Here is a 27,336-nt window from a genome sequence, read left to right on the forward strand (position 1 = left end):
TGACGGATTTAATAATTTAATTATAATCTCTATATTAAACAAGAGAAAAGAGTAGATGATAAGTGATAAACTTGGAGACATATTCATAATATAAAGACAAGTAAGATTATATCCTCAGTAGAGTTCCTGCCACATCAACAATAAGTATATTAATAATAACCAACAGGAATCAACAAAAACAAACAAAAACCTCCCCAAATCCCATAGAACAGAAAGAGTAATGAGAACTTGTCCCTGTAAAAGTCGAAACTCTAAATCAAACTGACCTAAACAATAAGGAAATGTGTTATCTCAGGTAACCAGAAGGACAAGGAGGGCTTCTCTTAGGATCATCAGATGGTACCCAGCAACTACTGCAGGCAACATGCTCTCTTGTTCATTTCCGTCAGAAGGGAGATAGAACCTCTTTCGTAGCAATGAAAGACAAGTCCTTCTCTTCAGCCTTATTGAGTCAATCTAGGACCACCTGGCTCAAACCTGCTGTCAGAGGAATGCCATGTTCTGATTTTGAACCATTCACCAGCAAGAGAGATTGGATTACCGTGCTTGGTTTATGTTAATCAGTACCCATTCCTGATGCGGAGGTCAGTTCCAGAAACCACACTGGTATTGAGGAGCCAAATACAATGTCCACTAATATTGGCCACAATCATAAGGGAGAAATGGTCAACCTTAGGAGTGAGAAAGATACGAGAAAATAAAGTCATAAAAGACATAAAATAAAGCGAGGCATCATGTTCAATTTTCAAATTTAAAGGTTGGTTGCTTTTTAAAAAATTTTATTACTCATTGAAAATGGATTATAAATTGATTTAACCTTTCTGGAGGGCAATTTGGCAATATATGAAAAACTTTTAAAAAATAACAAATTTTGGAAAGTATACGTGTGTGTACAAATAAGAAGGAAACACACAAAAATGTTCATGAGGTTGTTACTGGCTGGTAAGGATATGAGTGATTTTTATTTGCCTTTAAATATTTTTCAAATGTTATTTAACAAGCCTCGTTTCATTTGTTTAAACACAAAGAATATAAAATAACCTGTTATTTCAGAACATGGACAACTTTTAGTCGGGAATGTCCTCTGGAAGCTTAAGTAGTGGGAAAAGTAGTTTCAGGGATTCATTTGCTCTCTTAAGGTGATGAAAAGAAAATAGCAATCAATCTGAATCAAAGATTTTAATTATGGAATTCTTTGCTTCTGGAGTTCTAGTTTAGCCAGACTGGTCTGGAATCTAGAAAAAAAAAAGAGATCAGGTATAAAATCCTGCAGAAAAACACGTAGTTGTAACCGAACATTTAGTGTAAAGCTTGTTCTTCTAATTCAACGTTTAATTCAACTCCACAGGCCCTTGCCTACTGGTCCTAGTGAGTAAACAGTTGAGCCCACATGACCAGACTTAGCTTGATTTAACGTCACTTTCATTAAGGAAAATAGGTTGGACCTTTTTAAAAATACAAGCATAGGAAAACATCCAAATTCATGTTTAAGTTGAGTCTGAACACCTCAAATAAAGGAATGTGTGTTACTGACCTAGGTTTTCCAACAGATATTTAACCCAATGTCAGGATGTTAATTAAATCAGTTTTATTCAGTGATGAGGTTCTTTCTTCAGATTTAATTTGATAATTTGCCCCAGTTTTTCTCAGACCACTCCCTTAATTCTCTTTCTGCCTCTACCATCACGACTATAAGTGACCTTGGACAAGTCATTGAATCGTTGCTGTATCCTTCCTGAAACAGGCCTTGTCATGGATTTCCCTCTGTGTAAACATCTCTAAAGTTTCATTCAAGTGGAAGATCAGTAAAATCTCTCCACCAATTTGGGTAGCCCCCAGGCTAATGAGGGAGTATTGTCCTTTACACAGTCCTCCTTTTCAAGGCTTACAAACAGATCTTTCACCTAGATAACAAGGGAAGATGCCAGCAACAGATTCTACCCCATCCGTCTCCCAGCAGTTACAGCAAGCCAGCAGCTCAGCCTGTGCCTAAATTGGCCATGAACAGACAAGTGAGGACAGCAGAGAGGCAGGAAATGGGGTTAGGTTGATTTCCATCTATTAGCAGCAGCTTAAACTGGCGTTCTGGGCAGCTCTGTCTCCCATTGGCTACAGCTGCTGAGAGCAGCAGGATGAGGGTTGACCTATATCTGTCGGGTGTAAGTCAAACCCTGAATTTGTTTGTAGCAAACTTCAGTGTTCCAGAACGCCAAGTTTAACTTACGCCCAACCACATACAATATTTTTATCAGGAACCGTGGTATCCTCCACCTGCGAAGAACTGACATCTGTGGGTTTCCCCCCCTCCCAGATTCTTTTGCATTCTCACTGCCTCTCCCTCCTGTCACCCTCTTACCATTTTTGTCCCCCTGCTTCTGTGTCACAGCTGTGCTCCTTCTAGCAATCACAGTAACAGCGGCCATTCTCTGCCTGCCCCCGTTTCCACCTGACCAAGTTGTGCCCATTCCTTTCCGTTGTGTCCCCAGGTTGGCACTGCCTCATACCCATATGTGACTTTCTGGGCCACCAAGAGTTTCAGAATGTATCACTTGCTAATACAACTGCAGCTGTTGACAGAAATTCAGTACAAACACGTTCAAAATGTGGGTAGATGCTTCTTAATAGCTTTTAAAGGCCAAATAATTTATTCTTTTTCTTTAAGATAGAATTTAAGTATTTGGACACTTATTTTCCTAGATTAGAGAATAAACTACTTGAACTTTCTTTTATGCAGCCACCATCCAAATGTGGCAAAGCTCCTTTCCCTTTGTCTTAGGTCTCAATCAATATATGTGTGTTGTTTTGGGTCTCAGTGAGTATGTGTATGTATTTACTTACACTGACATCACAATATGAAACTTAACCTAGTCAGCTCTGCCTTCATACTAAAGCATCAGTACACTGTAGGCTTCTATTTATAATGCAGAAACTGCTCTCCATTACCTATTATCTTTTCTTCGCTGAGGCCCTGTAGTAACAGAAAAGAAGCCCAGATGATGGAAAATTTTTCTAGCAACTCAGGTCCCCATGCACACAAGCCACATTGCAGTAATTTGAGATGGAAAAGACCTATTAAGTCATCCCAGTGATTCTCTGAGGGCATGTGGTGGTTTTTCCCTCTCCAATATGCTGATCTACTTTTTAGTGCCTTTTCCAATTGTAAATGGCGCAAGTGATGGGGCTACCACCCCTCCCGGGGGATGGGGCAGCACAGTCTATTATAATAGGTCTCTCCATTAGGGCATGAGATTTGCTCTGCTGCCTAAATCATCCTTGTTTTGACTTTCATTTCCATCACTCCTCCTGCTGTCCCATTGGACCACACTAGATAATTTCTCTCTGTCCCTGCTGTTTACACCCTTCAAGTACTTGCGGCCAGTGAACTGGTCCCTGTTAGTCAGAACCGGTGGTCATGCTGGGAGACTTGTCTCTTTCATCTTCCCTTCGGGCTTCTAAATCATATTTGTTGCTCTTCGATGAACGCCCATCAGTTTCTCAATAATTTTCCTCATTTCTTTGTCACTCACACTGCTCAGGAAAATCCCCTCTGTTGCTGCAAAATAAGATGATGGCAGAAGACTCTGCTTACAGAAAACAGAGCAGATCTCTTCAGCCACCAGGCATCTCCTACCCCCAGGACACTGGAGTCATCAGGTCCCTTATCTTTAATTCCCTTCCTTGGGGTGCTGGAACTACTGTGTTACTAGGACTTGGGTGTGTACGTAGAGACAGGAAGAGTTGATCTGTATTTCATCCTGCCAGCTTTCCTTGTGTTGCATTTAGTTAATGCATGCCCGTTAGCTGTTTAAATCATAGTTTACTGCCCATCTCGATTCCCAGTTGGAAAAGCTTTCCTGAACTCTCTCAAGAGGATGTGGTAAATAATCCCACATTTATTGATATTAAACTGGACATCAGCCACATCAGACACCTTTGCCAGAGGGGGAGTTCCTTTACTATGAGTGTGAATCCCACTGCAAACCAAGAAATTCTGGGAGTAGGTTTTGTGATGCCAGGATCAACAGTGTTCATCCTGTCCCCTCTTTACCTCTCCAGTTAATGGCTACTCTGAGTGCTAAAGCATCAAATTTAATGAGATCTTTCCTAATGTGCTCAATGCTCATATTTATGCAATAATAATAACCAACATAGTGCTTTACAAACTGCTTTCATCTAACTACATCATCCTATTTAATATCACAACCACCCTGTGAGGAAGGAATTATCTTCTTTATTTTACCAGGGAGGAAACTGAGGCTTAGAAAGGTTCCACTGCCCAATTTCACAAATATTTAGTCAATTCTCCTTTCCATTCCCTTTTGTTCTCCCTCTGAAATCATTGGAGAGAATGTTCTCTGAGCAATATGTGAAGAGGTGCTAATGCATATAGGTTCCTAAAGTCACTGAAACGCTGGCCATCATGTAATGTTTTTCTGTTCTCCTAGCTGGCAAAAATAGAGTAATTAGACATCCATCATCCACAGTTTGATATAAGTTCTGTGGCTTATCGGTAGTATAATTCAGTTGTTATTTGATGACAGAAAGAGTATATTAAAATTTATAAGACATAGCCTGCTATCTCTTTCTAAACAATATTGTAATGTTATTAGGTATAGCTAAAAGTGAACTTATCTCCTCAAATACCAGTTCAGACCCTAAGGGTATCTGCTTTTCCTACAAAGCTGATAAAATTATATACACCTAAGATAAAAGAGGAAAGAGCTATATGTCAATAAATGTTAATAACATGATTGAGGAAACAAAGAACCTGAATAATACCAACTCTTTTCTGAGTGATGTGAAAAGCAGAAATATCATTTTCTACCCAATACGTGGTCAAGAAGGCACCGAATCCTAAAACTGTGCTAACAGCTAAACAAAAGAGGTCATTTTATTTATTGCATCACTTATTTTCAAATAGTGCTTATCAATATTTTCAATTTGACACAAATGTGGTTACAGTAGGAGAAAGACCTGTACTGAAGAGGTTTTATGCTGTAAGGGATTGAAGTAACATCCAAATAAAATACTCTTTAGCTCCAGCATTTTGAACAAAATCCAGATCAAGAAATTTATACTTTTAAGTGAATTGCTCCCTTTTGTGTCCTGGCCAGAGAAAGCAAATTGCACACGTACATATAAACTGTCAATGCACAGAAACATGCAGAATTCTCCATCTCTACCAAGACGGAGGGCAGAATTACTCCTTCTACATCAGCTTGTGGGCCTTCAATGTCTCACATATGACTAACTTTAAATCGGTCTTTGTGGCTGGACTTGATGGTGCCTGTAACTCTGTTGGAAGAATTATTAAGCAAATGCATCCTTGAAGACGCATTCTTGAAGATTCCAGCCATACTTTATAGTTTAATTGTAAAAAAGAAAAACCCTTATTGCTGCTATATTATTATTATTATTGCAAATGCAATACATGTTTACTGTGGCAAAGTTTAAAAATACAGATGAGAAAAAAAACACTGATAGCTTTCATTCAGAAGTAACCACTTTGACACACCCTTCCATGGCCTTATCTATATATCTATATGTGATATGTGTATATATACATCTTTTTAAAACGAAAAGCTGTTGGTTCTAATCTTCAATAATATTGACTACTTTGCTACTTTGTTCCTTTAACTTAAGAAATCTGAAGCCCTTATGGAAGAACTGACCCTGTTTTGAGGTGATCTAAATAGGGTGACAAAAATGCTTTAATTAAAAGTTTTTAAAAATACGTTTACTTTATATGAGTCTTGTGAGGTTCTAAATCTGAAGTACAAGACACCTTCTATAGGCAAACATTGGATCAATATAATACCTAAAAAATACATTACACCTACTATTCTGCTCAGTATTAGTGTATATGAATCTTTCCTCTGGATTCCAGTGCATCAGTGATCTCCAACGCAATGCAAACAAACCGAAACTGACCAGACCCAGCTTTAGATGCTTAGGGAAGGAGGCAGGAGAGACCTAGCCAAGTTTGATGCCAGACCTAAACCACTGATTGTCATCATTAGGCTCATTTTCTTTGCCCACCAGCCCCTCTTGACTATGCATGTCATCTTTGCTCCCAAGAACAGAACTTCTCAAGAGCATTTCTTTAGCATTTTCCTGCTTACTCTTAAGATAACTCAAAAATTCTAAGACACCTACGAGGTCCTCAGGACTCTAGACAGAGTTTTGATTCTTTTAATTGTATTGAATACTGTACTTCATCAAATCTGAGACACCATCTACTATAAGTTATAAGTTGTATCATTATTTTGAGTGGTGCTAAGAAAAAAAGATGCTGCCAATTAAACTATGACATGGCATTAATTCCAAATTTTATCCACATTTCAGAGATGTTAAAATGTGAAAAAGTATCTTATAATAAATGAACTATGGCATTTGTTTAATACCTACACATTGCATAGAGAATATTCAGTCTCATACCATGAATAGATTCTTATCACCCAGTACATACTAGGTTATGTACAGAGAAGTTCAAATTAGAATAGACATCCTTGACATTTAATTCATTCATTTATTTTTGGGTTGAAATCAAAGCAAAATGTTCATATTTTAACACTTATGTTTCTATAGAGAATATTCCTTGTCCTAACCTTACTTTACAGTCTCTGAGTGGGAGCAGAGGCTACCCATGTAATCTTGAGTCTCTTTATCTCTTTCTAATTTGTCCTCAGAGACAACAGAATTTTAAGTTAAACCACTCGTTACTTCGAGAAGCACGACTGGGTTTTTCCTTTCCTCTTCTAGTTTCCACTTAGTCATTTTTATTCAGTTTTTTAAAAATCATCAGGCTTGGAAAATGCAGATTTATTCCAATCTGTGTTTATTATATCTTCTGCTTAGCCAGTTTAATCACCAGGTTTGACAGTCGAAGAAAGTGAAGCTCAGGCCACTTAACTGATTTGTCCCTCAGCATTCAGGTGGGTTCTTTCCTGTCCAAGAAAGTCTGTGCAACACGAAGCACAGTCTTCTTCAAGCTCTTTTAATTTCACAGATCCAAATGTGTTCTTTCAGTTGCCTGAGATATCTATTCTCTTCTAGCCTTTTGAAATGAAAATCCTTATTTCCATCCTCTTTTTAACTATTCTGTCCCACATTGGCAGATGATGTCTAGTATTCAAATCTGGAGTCATGTAGTTTCCCCTTGGGGAAAGAAAGAGACATTGCCTTTTATCCATAAGGGTACTTTGCTACCACGGAGAACCACTACTCAGTCAAAGATGAATTCACTCTATATGGGAGAGAGTGAGGGAACAACTTTTCATAGGCTCCCATCCTTTCCCCTTTAAATTTTACCTGTTTTCTCATTTTCTTGCATTAAAAGTGATCATCTTTAAAGCACATGATATAAACAGAAAGAAACAAACATTTTTTAAATGTGAAATGTTGATGTTTAAGAAAAATCACACGGCTCATATACAAGGAAATAGAGAAACCCGTGGTCTTTGGCAGAATTAGTTTACCCAGCAATGCACTGAATGGTGATGGTATTTTGTGCCCCCTCCAGATTCCGCCCCCTCTCTCCCATTATCCTACCTCCTACGGCCACAAATAAACCTGTTAACTGGGAAACAAGCTAGATGAGGTTGGGCAAGGATTGACGTATATCACCTAAGACAAACTCCTTCCTGACAAAGTGGAAAAAGCCTCAATAGCTGTGAGGAAAGTGGACCCTACAAGGCATTAATTAGCAATGGTCCTGGAGGGAATTACACAACGGGTTTCTGAGAAGGTGGTCAGAGAATGAGGGCTGAGATAGAAAGAGGGATGGTTGATATGTGAAGTATGGTGCTTAATTGCACTTTGGAAATGGCTGCATTTGGCAAAAGACATCCTTATTCTCCAGATAAAAGTCTGCAAGTCATCGGGATTTTTTGCTCCCCAAAATAAATACTTCTGATGTCAGTCATGGTGGAAGACAAACAGGTCTAATTATTTAAAATCCCACTCATATTTCTGTACCACTTTCTTATTAGTTATAATTGTAGCATCTTTCACTTAGTAGGTAACTAAGGTTTTTATTCTTTTTGTGTGTGTGTGAGGAAGAATGGCCCTGAGCTACCATCCGTTGCCAATCTTCCTGTTTTTGCTTGAGGAAGATTGTTGCTGAGCTAACATCTGTGCCATCTTCCTCTATTTTATGTGAGATTCTGCCACAGGATGGCTTTACGAGCAGGGCTAGGTCCACGCCCCAGATCCAAACCAGTGAACCCTAGGCTGCTGAAGCGGAGTATGTGAAGTTAACCACTACACCACCAGGCTGGCCCTGAGGTTTTTATTCTTGATCTTGAACTATGATACCAGTCCTAAGACATATTCTTTGAAATCATTGGGTTGTGTCTTCATCTAGAAATGTGACCCCTACTAAAATGATTTCCCTTAAAAAATATGGGACATTTAACCATTCCAATTTTACCTAGATGATTAAAATACATTTAAACAAGTATGTATGTGTCTCTGCTGTAGACTGAATGTTTGTGTCCCCCCAAAATTCATGCACTGAAATTATAACCTCCACTGGTAAGATGGTATTAGGAGGTAGGGCCTTTGGGAGGTGATTAGGTCATGAGGGTGGAGCTCTCATGAATGGGCTTAGAGCCCTTATGAAAGGGACCCCAAGAAGCTCTCGTGCTGCCTTTGCGATGTGAGAACATAGTGAGAAGACAGCTGTCTAGGAAGCAGATCCTCACCAGACACCAAATCTCCCAGTACCTTGATGTAGGACTTCTCAGCTCCCAGAACTGTGAGTAATAAATGTTTTTTGCTTAAGCCACCCAGTCTCTGGCATTTTTGTTATAGCAGCCTGAACTGACTAAGACATTCCCCAATGGATGATGGTATTTTCAAAGAAGAATTTTAGATATGCTTTTCGTTAGTATTACATAGCAAAGGACATATCTAAATGCAAAGCTGTTTTTAATCATAAATAAAAATTAAAAATGCAGGCAAATAACAGTGTAGTTGTAAAGTGCTAACATTTTCTTTATGTTTCAATCATTTTTGGTAATATAAACATCAGCAAAATGATTAAGGAAAAATTGAATTATATCATGGCTTCATTTCCTGTTTTTATTACTCATTAAAACTTGATAAGCATGGTGAATGAAATGTACTATGTAATTACAATGTGCCAGAGATTCCTTTGGACACCGCCTACATTAACTGTAAGGCTATTTGAAAATGAAATATATGTGCCAGGTGGCTGACATGAACTTCTTAGATCAAAAACCATCTTCCTCTGTAGAATTATTCTGTTCTTTAGCTTATCAGTAAGAACATAACTCCCAGCATAGGTAACATTTACTGAGTGCTTCCTATGTGTCAGGCCCTGTGCTAGGAGCTTTAGAAGTATCATTTTATTCAACTCTTTTGAGAACCCCATGGTTTAGGTATGATTATTATCTCCATTTTACACACATGGTACCATATGCCTAGCTGTGTGTTTTCTGTGTGCTTTCTGAGTAGAGTATTTTAGGCAAGAGGCTAAAAGAACTCTGGTGATTATATATGATAATTTTAGCATAATAAGAAATTACATGAAGGGCCAATTTTATTTCCAGTGATGGGTACCCTGACAACAATGGGCTTGATGCTACTTAATAGATTTCCCTTATCCTATACATAATTGCACTCTTAACACATAGTTATTGTATTTCTAAATTTTCAAACTTTTGCAGAAAATTGTGTAGTGTGTGTGTGCATGTGTGTATGGTGTGTAAGGCATTCTTTCAAGTAATATATGTAAGACCTGTTTATTTTAGAGAAATGTAGAGAAGCCCAGATGAAAATAAAAGTCACCTATTATCCCAGTTCCCACAGAGAACCACTGTCAATATTTTGGTATATAGTCTCTCAGTTGTTTTTATCCATGCATATATAAATATATAAGTTCAACTGGAAACATACTTCATAGCTTGGTTTGATTTTTCTGATTTTCCTCTTATTCATTTGATAATATACCAAAACATTTTCTTATATCATTAAAATTTCTTCCACATAATTCTAACCATAACAGAATTCCGTTGTATGGTTATATTCTAATTATTGGACCAATTCCTTATTGTTGGACATTTAAGTAGGTGGAGAAAACTTTAAATATAAATACCTAATGTCTTACTCATGCTATAGGTCTCAGATATTTAATGATTAAAAAATAATAATAATGGGCCCAGTAAAAGCCTTGAACTAAATCTCTATTGATCTGAATTTTAATCTAAAACTACAAAGCTGAAGGTGACCTCAGAGGAATTTAGTCCATTTTCCTATTTCTAGCTAGGAATATATCACTATCCCAGATATATGTCTCTAGAAACTATTCTTGAGTTGAATGAGGGAAGAAGATTCCATAACCCTGCCCAATGTAGTATCACAGAGACTTGGTGTCAGGAGCACAGGCTTTGGAGGTAAACAGACCCTTGGACCAAATACCAGATAAAGGACTTGGACCTTTGACTCTGACTTTATTACTCTCTCTCAGTCTCAGTGTCTATGAGGATACCATTGCAGGGTTTCTCTGAGGCTTCCATGAGATAATGTACAAAGAGTGCCCAGCACAGTGTAGGTATTGAACATATGCTAGTTCTTTTTATTTACCATGCCTGTATCAAATCTATATTTCCTTACATTCTTTCCACAATGAAAAAATACCCACACACCAATATTTATTGTATTAAATATGCCTGAAAACCATTACTAAGCCCTGTAAACTACTTCCCCAAACAAAACAAAACTAATTTACTTGACTTGTTCTAGAGTCTATTTTCATAATTCTTTAAACATGCAGACACTCCTAATTTGTGGGACCCCAAATTAGGATATATTACCATTGGTCTGCCCAGTGATACAGATGGTGAGAAATTTCACCATACCTTATATATTATCATGTTGCTGCCACTATAGCAAGAACTTGCTGAATTCTTACAAGTTATGATGTTATTAACTCAGGTTCCAGTTATAGGCCACCAGGACAAGGACACCTGCTTTTCTGTGTTGTAGTTATTTGTTGATACTGATTCTTCAACTTGCTTAGAAGCAGTTCCTTCATGGTTTCAAGTTGGTTTCATTAACTTGGATCCGTTTTCCAATGTCAGACTATTTGGTTTTAATCATATGGTCTTGTCATCTGCACACATACTTTAGTCTATTTTTAAGTTACTGATTAAATTTAGAGGCAAATGAGTTAATACACATCCCCACAGATCAACAAGAAACCATTCCCCATCTATGTAGTAGAGAACAGCAGTGACATAGCCATAAAGGCCACCTTTTTCGTAAAAAGTTTTCTTTTAATGTGAGTCCAGTAGCACTGAAATTTTTTTCAGTCTTACATGTTTGAATAGATTTTAGTATGTCATCTGTGGGGATTGGGAGTTTGTAGGCTTTGGCTCTGAAAGCTGTAATTACCAATGTTTGAAAGACATCTGTGAGGGTGAGGATATGGAGAAGATAAGCCAAAAGCAAGATATATAATTACCACACCCTGTCTTCCTATCAGGAACTGTGGATGTTTAAAGCAAATGAGGACCTGCAGACAGGCCCTTCTCCTATCAGGGTGCATCATCAGGCTGCCCTGCACGTAGGTAATCAATCTCTCAGGCAGGAAGTGTCCTCTCTTGCATACACTATTAGCTCATAGGTCCTTCAAAGACCAAGGGTGGAAAAGATCCACGTTTCTCTATTACCAAGTCATCAGATCCCTGCCTCTCTTCGATGGAGGCAATGGTTATAGTGAGGGAAAAACACTGGGCCTGGAGTCAGGAGACCTGATTTCCAGTTCCGAATCTCTCCTGTGTTGTGACCCTAGCCAAGGCTGCAGGCTTCAGTTTCCTCATCTGTAAAATGGAAATAGTACACTTTACAGAATTGGTGCATATAAAAGGTCATAAATATGAAAGTGCTTTATAAATACTATGAAATTTCTATAAAACTCGGGATATAGAAGGAGGAAAATCATGTAGAGTCACACCATTTTGTTGGAATATTGAGCATTTGTTTTCCTCTATCGATAAATACTGAACATACATATTTTCAATATTTATGAGTGTGTTGAACGCACAGCTACACTATGAGTAGCTGTGACTTGGAAGTGTTAAGAGAAATGACAAAGGAACTAATCCTTTCAAAGGTAAAGGTAGCTTAGGCCTGACTCATAGCCCTTGTGCTCAGGCTGATTCTCTTAGATTTTCTTTAAAGAAATTCCTTAAGAGTTTTCTAAGAACAAGTGAAGTAAGATTGGCCCTTGAGTAAGGAAAATGGGCAGCTAAAGCTTCTTTCCTCAATAACAAGTTTAAGTGCCTTTTTTGTTTTTGTGTTATTAAGTGACACTTGTATAAATACCTTGTTGAGTAATGGTGCTATGGCAAAACTGAAGTTTATTTAGGACACTGCTCCGCCCAAGGTGAGCAATTGAAACAGGTATGTAAACTAAGTCCCCTTTGGCTCATCCACTCAAGCCCATAAGTAAGTAGTACTAGAAATGAAAAATGGTGTAGGGCACAGGGCATGGAGGCAGGCGAGAATAAATGGGAAGGGCGGGAGAAACCTCCCTGAAAGAATGAAGAGACTGCGAAGGGTGGTAGGGAAACTATCATAACTGAAAATCGATTCTGACTATTGATATCAGTACATCAAGTTAATGCAAATTAAGGTGGCCTGAAATTTGCTTTAAAAAAAAAAAGGCTTTTCCCCATACAGTAAAATAATAACCATCTTATTTTAAATGTAGCCAGGAAGGGCTGTGTTTGCTCATGTGATCAGGTTTCCTCACTTCCCACACCTGGGGAAGTAGCAGCTAATATTGATTTAGCCCTAATTTATACCTGATGGTCAGGGCCAACTGGAATAGAGGAAAACTGGTACAAATTAGTGGGGCCCTGTGGTCCCAGAAAGCAGCCTGGGGCCTGACTGTTGTCTATCAATACAAGTCACCCTTTCTGGGAGGGAATGGAAAAAATATTCTAAATGGACCTGAATCTACTCTCAGCGGCTCTACTGCTGGTGTGCTAAAGACCCCGTTTAAGAATGTTAGGAATGGATAAGATCAAGTTACATTCTTAGATTTTTTATTACGTTTTACTTATTAATCTAGGAGCTAAGCAAACTAGAAGCAGAACAGGCTTTAAAATATCTGACTCATTATTATATTATAAATAGTAACTGTTAGCCAATCAGTTCCATTTACCTTTTCCTCAGTGAAATTCTCTATAGTAAATAGGTATAAACTATTCTTCTATTTTAAATATCACTGTAGATTATTTGGAACCATAGAATTAGATATCAATTCTTTGAAAACTGTTTGCTTTGGGTAATTTCCATGAATTGATGTCAGTTATCAACATTTCTTTGTATTTGATAAAATTTTTTGCGCCTGTAATTAAATTTGGTGAACTTTTCTTCATTTTTAATCCATTGTTTTATTTATTTATTTATTTTAATTGCAGTAACGTTGGATTATAACATTATATAGCTTTCGGATGTACATCATAATATATTTCGAATTCTGTGTAGATTACATCATGTTCACCACCCAAAAACTAATTATAGTCCATCCCTTCACATGTGAGCCTAATCATCCCTTCACATGTGAGCCTAATCCCCCCTTCCCCTATGGTAATCACCAATCCAATCTCCAATGCTATGTGTTTGTTTGTCGTTGTTTAATCCATTGTTTTCCAAGTTTGCCTGACCATAAAGCTCATCTGAGGAACTTGTTAAAAATCATACAGTCCTACCCCTCCCACTCCCAGACCTGCTGAATTAGGCTCTCCAGGGAAGGAGGCTGAAATCTTATTTTTAGCAAGGGTCCCTGGTACGCCTAATGATCTAAGTGTTTGGAAAACACAGTTCTCTGTCCTTGTCGTATTCTTTGTGAGGTCAGAACTCTTGACACCTCCATATTCTCTTCTGACTACACTTAGTGATTGCAGGCTTTTTTTCCATTCCGTTGTACCTAAGAAATAAGGCACATTCCTGTCAGCCATTGTGGCCTCCAGTAACAGTTGAGTCTCTGCTGCAGTGGATGGGCACATGGACACAGCTATAGTCTCAGGCAGGGAGGTGATGGAGTAAAGGGATGGAGGTATAGTTTGGAAAAGTCTTTCAAGAGATTCTCACCTTCCCCTTGATGACCAATTCTAGATGACTTTGCTACCTCCTGAAGTGGCCACACTCAACCTCCCTTTGCGCTTCATAAAAATTTTCTTTTCCTTCATTCTCTCATCTTCCCTCCTTCCTGTAATGGAGGGGGAAACATTGTCCCTTTTTGTCAAACTTGTGCTCTTGACTAAATCCTCTACTGCCTCCTGAAAGCTAAATCTATGGATCCTCCTCCCCATTCGAAACTAGCTTCTTCATTTTTTTCTCCTTGGTTTCTTTGGCTTATGGACATTTCTTTCTATTCTTTTTTAAACTAAATGGACATATATTTTCTTGGACTCTGCTGAACCCCAAGACCCCATTTTACTTCATGCCTTATTTTTACTGTCAGATTTCTCAAAAAGAGTATTCTACATTGGTTGCATCTACCTTCTCACCCTTCTCATCAGCCCAGCTATAATCTGGCTTCCAAGAAGCCACATTTTATGGACACTATTGGCTTGAAGATTACCAGTGATGAGATCCAATGACTTTTGCTTAGCCCTTTACTTTCTTGCCAGTTCAATAGCATTTGGTATTGTTGATCACTTCACCTTTTTAAAAACTTCATCAATTAGTGATCATTTAATTATAAGAACAGAAATCTATTCAAGTAATTGAGACAACAAGCGGGATTTTAATATAAGACCAGAGGAAATACCTAGAAAGTATAATTGGGCTGCACAAGGATTAGAATCAGGAAGTAGGAAGCTATCAGTAATCAATAAAGTTTTAACAAATAATTATTGAACATGTGCTATATTCTAGGGCCTGGCTACGTATGAAGCAATCAAGTGGTGAACAGAAGAGACAAGGTCCCTGCCCTTAGAGACTTTACATTCTGGTGGGGAAAGCTTACCATAAGCAAGTAAACAAATGTGTATTTACAACTTGTAAGGAGCACTACAGATGAATCAAACTGGCTTAATGATAGATTATCATAGGTTATTAGTGACAGGTAAGGATTCAGAAAAGATACTCTGAAGGCATGGCATTTAAGCTGAGAACTGAAGAATGTGAGGGAGTCACTCAGGGAAACTGAGGAGTGAGGATGTGGAAGGAGTGTTTTAGGCTGAGGATACACCTGTGTGAAGGCCCTGCAGTGGTGTTTCGGGGGAAGTGAAAGGCCACTGTGGCTGGAACTTAAAGGGTGATGGGGAGAATAGAGCAAGCTTAGGTTGCAGAAGGAGGCAGAAGCCAGAGTAGGCAGACCTTTTAAGCTATTTTAAGGAATTTGGATTTCATTGCAAAGTAATTGAAAGACACTGAACTGATTTAAGCAGGAAACAACATGGTCCAATATATTTCCAGGTTTACCCTGACTGATAAGCAGAAAATAGGTTAAGGAAGGTAAGAGCAGAAGTTGGAGGACCAGTTGGCAGCTATAGCAATAGCTCAGGTAAGAGATGATGGTAGTTTGGATTAAGGTAGTAGTAGAGGAGACAGAGAGAGGTGGGTGGATTAGATGTCCACTTATGAGGAACACACGAGAGGACTAGCTGATGGGTTGGAGTTGGGGAGGGAAGGAGAGTGAGAAGTCAAGAATATTGCCCAGGTTGTCTTGTTTAGGATAACTGGATGGATGGTGATACCACTTGCTAAGTGGGGAAAAAACAAATAGAATTTCTTTTTGATGGAGGGAAAAGCAGGAATATAGAATTCAAGAGTTTGGTTCTGTTTCAGATGCATTCACTTCAGATATTCACAGAGACTTGACATGTCATATAAGCAACTGGATGTCTGAATTTGGAGGAAACGTCTGGGCTGGAGAGATTAATTTGGGAGTTTCCAGCATTTTATAGTATTTAAAGGTATGGGAACGGCTGGGATTACCAAGAAGGTGAGTTTATAAAGAAAGCAGAGAATAGAGCCAAATTTTTAGAGAAGACAAGAAGAGGAAAAACCCCTGAAGAACAGTAAACAGCAGCGGTTAGACAAGTAGGAGACAGACCAAGCAATGGCAGTGTCGTAGACTCCAAAAGAAGAGATTTTTTCTCAAGAAGTGGAGCCTGACCAACTATGTTGAAAACAGGTAAAGGATGGAGTTGGATGAGGTCCAAGGAATATCCATTGGGTCTGGTAATATGGAGGCTGTCGATAACACTGATTAGCAGTTTGCATGGCCTGGTGGGGTGAAAGCCAGATTGGAGTAAATTTTATAGGAAATCAGAGACTTGTAGACATTGCTCTCAAGAACAGTTGCTGTGAAGGGATCAGAGAATTAGGACTGCAGATGGAAAGAGTATCATAAGAATCTTTGTTCTGATTTTTTTTAAATGTTATGATCAGCATGTTCATACATATTGGGAATAATCAAGAATTTGATGATGAACAAGAGGGAGGGAATAACTGAAGTCCTTGAGAAGGTAAGAGGGAAGGTAAGAGGAGACGTAGAGGAAATGCCTTTGATAGGAGAGGAGACAATGTACCATTTGTAAAAGAAAGGAGGGAGAAATGGGTCCAAATGCCAAAAGACTGGTAAATTTGATTTTAGGAATATACTGGAGTTGTATCAGAGGTATGCAGGTGTGGGGATGATGTTAGAGGACTAAAGAAAAAGGATGAGACAAAATAGTCTTCACGGGAAAAAGAACATACTCTCAGGCTCTCTCTCTTTCTCTGGTCACCTGGTCTCATTTCTATTTTCTGCAAATCTCTTCATTCTTTTCTCTCAGAAGGCAGGTTTCCTCTGCTCTTCTGTGCCTGTGACAGAAGATGGCCACCTCATGCACACGTTTCTGTGTTCACGCAGTTCATGCCCTTAATAACACTGTATTTCTTAATTCCAAATTCCCAAGGGACAAAATTTGATTGGTCCAGCTTTGGTCAGTTGTCGAACTCAGGTCAAATCAGCCATGGTCAGAGGAACAAGGTCATTTTATACAAACATAGCTGTCAGACCCAAGCCCTCTGTGTGTTGGGGGAGGATTAGTTCTTAGAGAAGAGGGACATGAGCTGCCAGATACCCTGCAAGGCAGCTACCAAACTTATCTTCTGAGATGCCAAACTCTATTTTATTAAGGAGTGCTTCCCTTCTGCCTTCTTTTCTAGTTTTGTTTTCTTTGGGGTTTTTTGCTTGTTTTTTTGTTTTGTTTTTTATTCTTCCCTCTGCCTCTAATGTATAATTTCTCAAAATTTTGTCTTTGATCCTCCTTTATTTCTATGCTTTTCTCCCATACCAACTTCATTTGTGCCCATGGGTTTGACTATCATATGTACATCGATAATCCCCAAATCCATATCTCTGCTCTTCTCAACTTCACTATCATTTAAAAACTGCCTCCAAAACATTTTTTCTCATATCTATATGAAATGATGGATAGTAACTAAAATTATTGTGGTAATCATTTCATAATATATGTAAATACAGTCTTTACACCATACATCTAAAATAATACCATGCTGTATGTCAATTATATTTCATTAAAAAAAAAGAATGCCTCCATTTGAATATCCTCTGGTTCTTTTATTCATAGCTGAACTCATTATCTTCTCCCCAAACCTACTCCTTCTCTCGGATAACCTATTCCTGTTAAAGTAACCACTATCCTCTCAGGCATTCAAGCCTGAAGCTTCAGAGTTGTCTGACCTACTTTAAATCCAACAGCTGAGAAGGAGCATCACTTGCATCTTTTCCTCCTCTCCATGTCCTCTGTCATTCCCCTAACTCTTATCACCTAAACTCACATAGACTATTCTCAAAGTCTGCTAAATCATCTTCCAGTTTGCTGTCTCCAATCCAGGTTGTAAACTGTTCTTGCATTAACCTTCATAAAGCACAGCTCCACTCATGTTCTTCCCACCCACTCAAGAATCTTCAACAGCTCCTCACTGCATACTCAGTAAAGTGTGAGCTTGCCTGGCAACCTCCATGACCTGTCATCAACAGACCAAGACATCTTCCATTAGCAATCAGTCAAGGCAGACTGTTCAATCATTGCCTAACATATTCTGTGTATTCCTAATGACAAGACTTCTTCATGCTCTTCTTCTTGAAGCCTTTCCTCAGAAGTGATCTTTCCCTCCTATCACTTTCATGTTACTTTATTTGCATCTCTCCAATGGAAGACATATGTTTAGTTGTGATTTTTACCCTTATTTGTAGGCACATCTTTTTGCCTCTGACAGACTACAATTTACCAAAGTGTGAGAACAGGTATGCCCTACAGAATAGACAACAGTGTCTGACACTTGGAAGAGATTTAATAAGTAACCTGATGAGGAGTTACTAAGGCCTGATGCTAGTATTGTTGCTATTAAAACTTCATATAGGCCTATTAAATGTATTAATAGTGATCTTTTACAATAAGATATTAAGTAGGACACTGAAAATTGTGTGCTGCAAAAAGTTTAAAATAAGAAAATTCTCTAGTTAAGCACTGCCGATGAATGCATTGCTCCTTAACAACAGTCCCTCAACACACTCACATGGTAAAAAGTAAAATTCAGCCACATAGGAGGAAATTAATCCATGTCAAAAAAATGGATAAATTTATTCCTCTCCATGTACATTATAAATGGACTCTGAGGATAGTACATGTGAGTTTAGGTAACGAGAGTTAGGGGAATGGCAGAGGACATGGAAAGGATAAATGGATAATAAATCTGAAATTAATCTATGACACATTTTATTTACTCTAAACTCTCATTTGAAGAAAATAACACTATAATAATCAAGCATATTCTCTTCACAGGACTGTTATTGCTCTCGTGTATTGTTGACACCATGTTTGGAACTAAAAAAAATGGAATGTCACAGCATGGAAAGAGTTAGAATATTTGCAGTTTTATGGTCCCAAAGTCTTTCGCCTCTGAATGTGCTGGCTTTGTACAATATAGTCTTAGTTAAATGATAGAAGTCTATTTATGTATCCGCTTAGGGGATGTGCCTCTGGCATCATAGTTGGCAACAGGAATTGCTGTGGAGATGAAAACTGAAAAACTGGTGGTCCTCATCACTGGTTTTATCCTTGTAAGAATAATTGCATACTTACTCTTTTCATATTCACCAGTTAAAAATAAAACATCCCCTATTTCTATTGCTTCTTCTTTACCTCTTTTAGAAACAAAGCATAAGGGAAAAGCTTCTTGATATTGGTCCTAGCAAGGATTTTATTGATGTGATACCCAAAGCACAAGAAACAAAGCAAAAGTAAACAGGTGGAACTACATCAAACTAAAAAGCCTTCTTTCCACACAGCAAAAGAAACAACCAACGAAATGAAAAGGCAACCTATGGAATGGAAGAAATATTTTCAAACCACATTTCAGATAAAATACATAAGGAATGCACACAACTCAATAGCAAAAAACCCAAAAAATCCAATTAAAAAATGGGCAAAGGATCTGCACAGACATTTTTTCCAAAGAAGATATTCAAATAGTCAACAGGTGCATGAAAAGGTGCTCAATATCACAATAATCAGGGAAATGCAAATCAAAACCATGAGGAGATATCACCTCAGGCTTAGAATCGCTCTTATCAAAAAGACAAGAGATAACAAGTGCTGGCAAGGATGTAGAGAAAAGGTAACCCTTGTACACTGTTGGTGGGAATGTAAATTGTTATAGCCACTATGGAAAAAAGTATGGAGGTTCCTCAAAAAATTAAAAGTAGAACTACCACATGATCCAGCAATCCCACTTCTGGCTATATATGCAAAGGAAATGAAAACAGGATCTCAAAGAGAGATCTGCACTCATGTTCGTTGTATCATTATTTATAATAGCCAAGACATGGAAACAACCTAAGTGTCCATCAATGAATTAGTGGATAAAGAAGATGTGATACACACACACTGAGGAATATTATTCAGCCATAAAAAACAAAGCAATCCTGCCATTTGTGACAACACAGATGAAACTTGAGGGCATTATGTTAAGTGAAATAAACCAGATGGAGAAAGACAAATACTTTATGATCTCACTTACATGTGGAATCTAAAAAAACCCAAACCCATAGAAACAAAAAACAGACTGGTGGTTGCCAGGGGCAAGGGAGTGAAGAGTAGGGGAAATGGATGAAGTGGTCAAAAGGTACAAACTTCCAGTTATAAGATGAATAAGTTCTGGGGCTAATGTACAACATGGTGACTATAGTTAACAATACTATATTGTATATTTGAAGTTGCTATATGAGAACAAATTTTAAAAGTTCTTACCACACACACACAAAATTGTAACTATGTGAGGTGATGGATGTCTTAACTAACCTTTTTGTGTTAATCATTTTGTACTATATACGTATATCAAATCATTAAATTGTACACCTTAAACTTACACAATCTTATATGTCAATTATATGTCAATAAAGCTGGGGAAAAAAGAAACAAAGCAAAATTTTTATTATTTACATGAAATGTTCCTTTCTACTTAATTAAATTTAATTTTTTCAGTTCCTTTACACAGGCCTCTTGAGAATAGCTGTTCCTAACAGTGAGCTAGAACTAACTACACATCAGCAGATGTCACTCCTAACTGATCCTCCTCAACTGTCCTCTGTCAATTTCAGTTGGTAATTTTTTTCTGCAAATTTCAACTGCCTTTTCTCATTACCAATTTCATTTTCTATTTTCAATCTCTGATGAGCCTCTAAGAGCCACTAAGAGTAATATTTTTCATTTTGCCTGTATAAATACAAGATATGCTTTCTTTTTGAATACCAGGCCTAATGCAAATATCTATATGGTTTACAGTAGCCATGTGGAACATTTTTCTACTCTGTGGCTATGCCTTTGCAGCAGAGGTATATCTGTTATTATCATATTATTTTTTTCTGATGAAAGATACAATTTTAGTTCATGGAACAAGCACTGGTTAAAATTTGCTACTCTTTGAATAACACTAAGCAAATATTAATTGTCTACCATGTACCAGTCACTGTTGTGGAAATTCAGCAGTTATGAAGCCGATAAAAAGTCTTGCCTTCATGGCTCTTAAATTCTTATATAATTATATAATATTCTTATATTTCTTATATTCTAGACAGAACAAAAAATTATTATATACAATAGGTTTGATGGTGTGATAGGTGCTCTGGAAAAAAAAAAAAAGTAGGGCAGAGAGTAGGGAAGACCTAGGGGGTGCTTGCAATTTTAAAAAGTGTTTTCAGAAAAGCTCTCATTGTGAAGTTGATGACATCTGAGTAAAGACCTGTGGAAATGAGGTAGCAAGCCATGTGGATATCTGAGGCAAGAACTTCTCAGGCAGAGGGTACACCTAGTGCAAAGGCGCACGTAGGCTGTCACAAGCAGTAAGGAGTTTTACTGTAAGCATCTGCCAGGGACAAAAACTCAAGCAAGGCTTTTTTTGTTGTTGCTATTAAGAATCCACCTATAAGAGAGTTTAATCAGCTTAAGATGAACATCAGTGTAGATCTGTTTAGTGTTCTCTCTCAGCCATGACCTCATTGCTAATACTGACAGCCTGGACTGCCTCTTTGGTCTGCATGGGCCTTGGGTGCATGGCCTGGCAAACCTGGATTAAATGAGAAGAGGGAGGTTTTGGTAGCTCTGTAGGCCCAATCGTTCTTTATCTCATTCTCTCTCCACGTCGGGCTGCATGTAAATCATATGTAGCCAATGATTCCAAGTTTCAGTTTAACCTAAAATATACTCCATTACCATATATGAACCGAGAAGTAAGTACAATAGAATTCTACCTCGGATTAGCTAATGGTGGATTCTTGTCCCACAGACAGTCAAGACATAGGGCTACTGAGAACAAAGGTATTTCCCATGCCACCAAATTGTGCTTTCAATTTTTTCTTCTAGTCAGGACAACATAGTAAAGCATCATTGCTAAATTGTCTTATATGGAATTTCCAGAGATTGTTACAGTTATATTCAACAAAGAGAATCTGCACTGGGCCTATCAATCCTGTAGCTAGCACAGTATTGCAACAATGCTCTTCTAGCCCACTGAGCCACATCTCCTTCTAAGGGGTTTCCCGTTCACTAAGGAGAGCATTTTCCTAAGTCTTCTATTACACCCTTGAAGCCCACTCCCATCCTCAATAAGAATAAAATATTATTAAGAACTCAACAAATGGACATTTGAAATCAGACACTGCGTTTAGTTTATTTTAGTCCAGCTTTGATTTGTTTGGAGACTGAATTCCTTATACACAAAATCACTTCATGAGAATAAAGGTTTAAGACATGACCAAGATTTCTCTAGCAAAGAGAAGGTCATTGAAAGCGCAAATAGATCATGACGACTTATCAGTAACTGAAAATAGTATTTTAAGATCATACTAGTTCTCTGTGTGGGTCATTTAGATTTGCTTTAGATGTCTGATTTAAGTTGGTGATGGTAGATTTGAACAAACTCATAAAGCCTTTAAGATATGGCTAGGTGTGTTGTTTTAGAGCCAAATCAAGTATTGATCATTATGACTGTGGCTTGGTATAAATTTAGAATTATTGTAACCTAACGTGTTGAGGTTGTTCCATACTTGTGGCCAGAGATAACATTTGTATAATGAAACCATGCTGTAATTAAATCAACAAGATTAGAAATTTACCATAATTTTTTTAAATGTACATATTTTAATCTGTCAAATTTTTGGTTCTTGAAATTCTGAAAGTCATTGAAAAGAAGCCATTTATCATTCTTTTTCCTCATGAAAGAATGCAATTTCCTAATTAATGACGAATCTTTTAGATGGGAAAAGTAACACAATAGGCCAATTATATCAAATTTCAAAGAGTAAAGTTTTTACTCCATTTATAATTAAAATCTATGTTATTCTGGAAAGCAGAAACAGTATCCATATATATAGTGGGCTGTCTTCATTGTAAAATTTCTTTTGAACTAATGGGAACCTATCTCACAGATGAGATTTGTGGACTGTTGTAAATACTCTACCAGTCATGTAGTCCACAGCTTTAAGCTGTTATGTGCTAGAGCAGAGGGCTTATTCACAGGCTCAAATAGTCTGGCTGGGTTAGATTCTTAGCTCCCCATTTGTTAGCTGAGTAATCTCAGGCAAGACATTAGGTGTTTTGCGCCTCAGCTGAGAACACAGAAGGGCTAATAACAGTATCTACCTTGTGGATAATAGGAGGACTGAATGAGTTAACACATGAAACGTTCTTAGAAGAGTGGCTGGCACATGGCAAATGTTCAATAAATGTTAGCTATTATTCTACTGTGTGATAAAGTGAGAAACTATCACTAGTCTTAATGGGATAAGTACTGGATGCAGTTCTTCTATTTTTATTGGGTTTCATCCACTTTTTACAGAACCTAGTATACTTTCTGGTCTGAGGGCACAAGGAAGCAGAGAGATGGCTTCTCTAAGTGAAACTGACCCCTGCATATAATGCCTGAAATCAGAGGAAGCTTGTCAGTGTGGGCAGACACCAAGAGTAAACCAATCTGACATCCCACTTCTCTTTTTTTATCTCATGGAAATTAATGAAGGGTATCTGATGTAGACCCTTAAATTAATTGTTCCTGTGTAAGATTTAAAACCTTGGTTTACTGTGGGGTAAACGTAGGTTTTGGATAGTCATATGAAATTTTTGTGTCTCTTCAGTTTCATTGCAGAATAAAAACTAAATTTACCACAGTGGACTGTTACAGTAAGTCTGATATTTATTTCTCCCAAGAGGCCATCTGCTTCTGGGGAAAGGCAATAGGATGCCCTCCATTAATATATTTAACTGATGGTGTAACGATGTACCAATTCTCCGTTGACCCCTGCAATCAGAGTTATTGTCTTGGAACAGAAGATTTGAATATCTCTTCTCACCACATAACTACAAATGTCAGGATAGGCTGTAACGGTATCTGCCCATTGTTCAATCCAGCTTCCAGATATTGTTTCTGATGACCTGAAGTTCTTTTGATCGATCTACTAGCCATGAAAACTTACTAAAATTAGAGTGGAAGGGATGGATTCCTCTGCTTCAATTCCAAAACATCCCACCAGAACAGGTGTACTTGCAAAGTAAAGTTTGCATTAAGTGTCCTCTGTCTCAACTTGTACAATCCGCTCAGGAGGGTGGAGACCTCGCCACCTGCTTACCGGGGCATGCATGTGTCTGTGGATATCAGGGCACGCGCAGGACGCACATGGACCCACTTCCTTAGGGCAGCCCAATCAAAGTCTCGCTCTCACCTCAAAGGCTGTCAACTCTCACGCCCCTCCGTGAGCGCACAGCCCCCTCCTCACTCTTCGACGCCCCGCCCCCAAAGTAGGACGCGCCACTTTCATTGGCAGATGCTCCTCTCACTCCTATTCCGAAACCAATCATTAGAGTTCTGCTGGAGAGCCGCGGAGCCAATGGGCGGCAGCTGCCGGGTCCCAGGGGCGGGGTGCGGATGGGGGGATTAGTTGCCATTTGGAGTGACGAGTGGACAGAGGCGGCGGCAGCGGCGGCGTTTGCGGTGGTGGGGGCTCCGCGGAGACCTAGACCCCTCGAGGCCCTCTCCCTCTACCCTGGTCCACAGAAGCAGGGGTCCCGGCCCTCCCTGCAGCTGCCCGGCTCTCCCGCGCGTGCAGCCCCGCTAGGCTGCAAGCGGCCTCCAGGGCTGCTTGATTCGGCCGGTTGCCCCGCTCCCCTGTCAGCGCGATGCCCGGGGCGGCGGCGGCTGCTCCGGGCTCCTCGCGGCCCGGGCCGTGACCGCCACCCCGAGCCCGGCCGGGCGGTTGGGGCCGTTGGACGTTTGTTTTCGCAGCCTTCCCCTCCCCCCTCGCCGAGGCGGCGGGGGTGCGCGTTGGGAAGGGGGAGCCGAGAGACTCCTCCCCCTCCCCGATACCCCCGCCCCTCCCCCTTACACACTCGCACGCACTATCGCGCCGGCTCCCACACGCTCGCGCGCCTCCCGCTCCGCGCCTCCGTGTCGGCCGGCGGCGTCCAGGGCCCGCGGAGCCACCATGTCCACTGCCTCCTCCTCCTCCAGTTCCTCTCAGACCCCTCATCCCCCGCCGCAGAGGATGCGGCGCAGCGCCGCGGGCTCCCCGCCCGCCGCCCCCGCCGCCGGGAGCGGGAACGGTGCGGGCGGCGGCGGCGTGGGCTGCGCCCCGGCTGCGGGAGCCGGCCGGCTGCTGCAGCCCATCCGCGCCACGGTGCCCTACCAGCTCCTGCGGGGCAGCCAGCACAGTCCCACGCGCCCGCCGGCCGCCGCCGCCGCCGCCGCCTCGCTGGGCAGCCTCCCGGGGCCCGGCGCGGCCCGCGGCCCCAGCCCGCCCAGCCCGACGCCGCCGCCGGCCGCGGCCCCGACCGAGCAGGCGCCGCGGACCAAGGGCCGCCCGAGACGGTCCCCGGAGAGCCACCGGAGGAGCAACTCACCTGAGAGACGGAGCCCCGGCTCGCCCGTGTGCAGAGGTAGCGAGCCCAACCCTTCCGTCCGTCCTCACGGGCTGCGTCTCCCCGACGGTGCCCTCCGTGGAAACGGCAGCCTCTCCGGCTTCTCTTTGCTAGTGCATTCTCGAAGGTGTGAAAGTGGCTTTGGGAATCTCACCCCCTGCGCTCGCTGCGGGGCTTGGAGGAGCGGACTGGAAAGCAACTTTTATTTGACCCTCATGCCGCCCCGCAGATTTTCTCTTCCATCACTCGCCTGCATCGAAGGGTTTTTCGGTTTGAGAGCTGATTAGCTCACTCCTGTGTTTGCAGTTTGTAGCGGGGGAAGGAGGAGCTGGGTGAAACACTTAAAAAAACACTCACACAAACTCTCTGGCAGCTGATAAGGTGGAGGTTGTAGTCTCTACAGCCCCTTTGTGCTTTCCTACAAAGTTCCTAACTTGTCTGTGACCGCCGGGAGAATTTCTATTTCTTTTTTGGAGGGATAGTGGCATTAGTTATGATGTAAGGATGTCTGTTGGATGTGTAGCGGGACAGTTTTGGATGTGCAATTGAAGTGTATGGTGTTTTTTTTGTTTCTGTTTTTTCGGTCTCTCTCTTCTCTCTACTTTATATAGTCATATGCATCGGAGCAGTACTGCGCTGGAAACGGTTTATGCCCAACTCAAGATTTTCATGGTGAATTTCGGAAGCCCTGTTTGTGGAATGTGCTCACTTTTTCCTTCCATTTTTAAGTACACTTAACAGTTCAGTTGAGCTGTTAAAGGATCTCAAGTTTCTTTTTTGTTAGGTGTCAAAGGTAACGGTGAGCTGGTGGATGCTGTCGGCTTCCCTTAATGTTTTCTGTTTTAGTTTGGTTTTGTTTATGTCTAGGGACACAGTGCATGATCTAGTTGAGTCCTGGGAGAGAAGAGGAAGATGAGCCAAAACAGGGACTTAAAGCTCATAAGGGAGAGTGGAGTAGCTAATATTACTAGATACCAGGCTAGAGCTACAGATGCTGCTGCTGCTGCTGCATTGTGGATAGAACCGATCGTACTGAGTGGAAAAAATCTCTGCTTGGAAGGGAAACACTGTGAGCTCTGTACAGTGTTTATGTGGTATGGGAAATTTTTTTAATGGAGTTTTCTTGATGAAGGTCTTAGACCTGGAGAGAGTGATTGTGTTATGATAGATCGCAGTTTTAGTGTTTTTGTTTTACTATTTCTGACCTGTAATTAGCGTGTTGCTGAGGCACTTGTTTTCATACCACTTGATGGTGAGGCAGGGTAGGATATAGTGCATTGGGATGTGTACTTGAGCACCAAGAAATACATCCTGTAATCTGTATGCATCAGGAGGAATTTGCTCCCCCACTCCTCCCCCAGGTCAAGCCAGCTGCTGCAGAAACTGACATCCTCCAGCAAATCCTGAATGAATGAATGAAAACAACGTGATCGCCCTAATAATGACCACGACTGAACACACATCTTTGGCTGTATTTTATAGAAAAGGCCACCATTTTCTAACAGATTAATGCCATATGCAACTCCCTTGCACAGTTTCTAGAGCTATATGAAATGAGAGGCAACAGAAGGAAAAGAAGGCAGCAGTTACATATATTTTGACTGATTTAGCTTCAACAGTGCATAGATTTGGGTTTTGGGATTTTCTTTTAGGGACTAATGTAAGAGCCATAAAATAAGCATTGCACACAGATTGTATACAGAGGATTTTTTGGGCAGAGTAAGAGTAGTTTCAGCAATTGCTGCAACAATATAATGGCTATCTAGCACCTCCTCCCCTTTTGTTGATAAACACTAACATCTTACAACAGATCATAGTACAACTTGTTTTTCGGCGTCCTACAAAAGCCTTTCATTGCTTAGGAATTACA

General features: G+C 40.0%; 1 protein-coding gene and 1 long non-coding RNA gene across 6 annotated transcripts in view; one reads left to right on the top strand and one right to left on the bottom strand.

The window, feature by feature from the left end:
• On the bottom strand, window positions 1–25,761 carry LOC139082798 (uncharacterized). Its single transcript, XR_011539043.1, has 3 exons — window positions 25,449–25,761; window positions 1,042–1,235; window positions 1–671 (listed from the first exon to the last, which is right to left on the bottom strand). It is a non-coding gene; the product is annotated as an uncharacterized lncRNA (long non-coding RNA).
• GLCCI1 (glucocorticoid induced 1) overlaps window positions 24,688–27,336 on the top strand; it is a 102,163-nt gene continuing 99,514 nt past the window's right edge. The window contains exon 1 of one of the 5 annotated variants that reach the window (XM_070615726.1): window positions 24,688–25,484. In XM_070615726.1, coding sequence (XP_070471827.1) covers window positions 25,034–25,484 — 451 coding nt within the window. In that variant the 5' untranslated portion in view covers window positions 24,688–25,033. The remainder of the gene's footprint in view (window positions 25,485–27,336) is intronic. The other 4 variants (XM_070615727.1, XM_070615723.1, XM_070615724.1 and 1 more) reach the window with 4 other exon arrangements.

The sequence above is a fragment of the Equus przewalskii genome, chromosome 4 (assembly GCF_037783145.1).
Source record: "Equus przewalskii isolate Varuska chromosome 4, EquPr2, whole genome shotgun sequence".
Taxonomy (NCBI): Eukaryota; Metazoa; Chordata; class Mammalia; order Perissodactyla; family Equidae; genus Equus; species Equus przewalskii.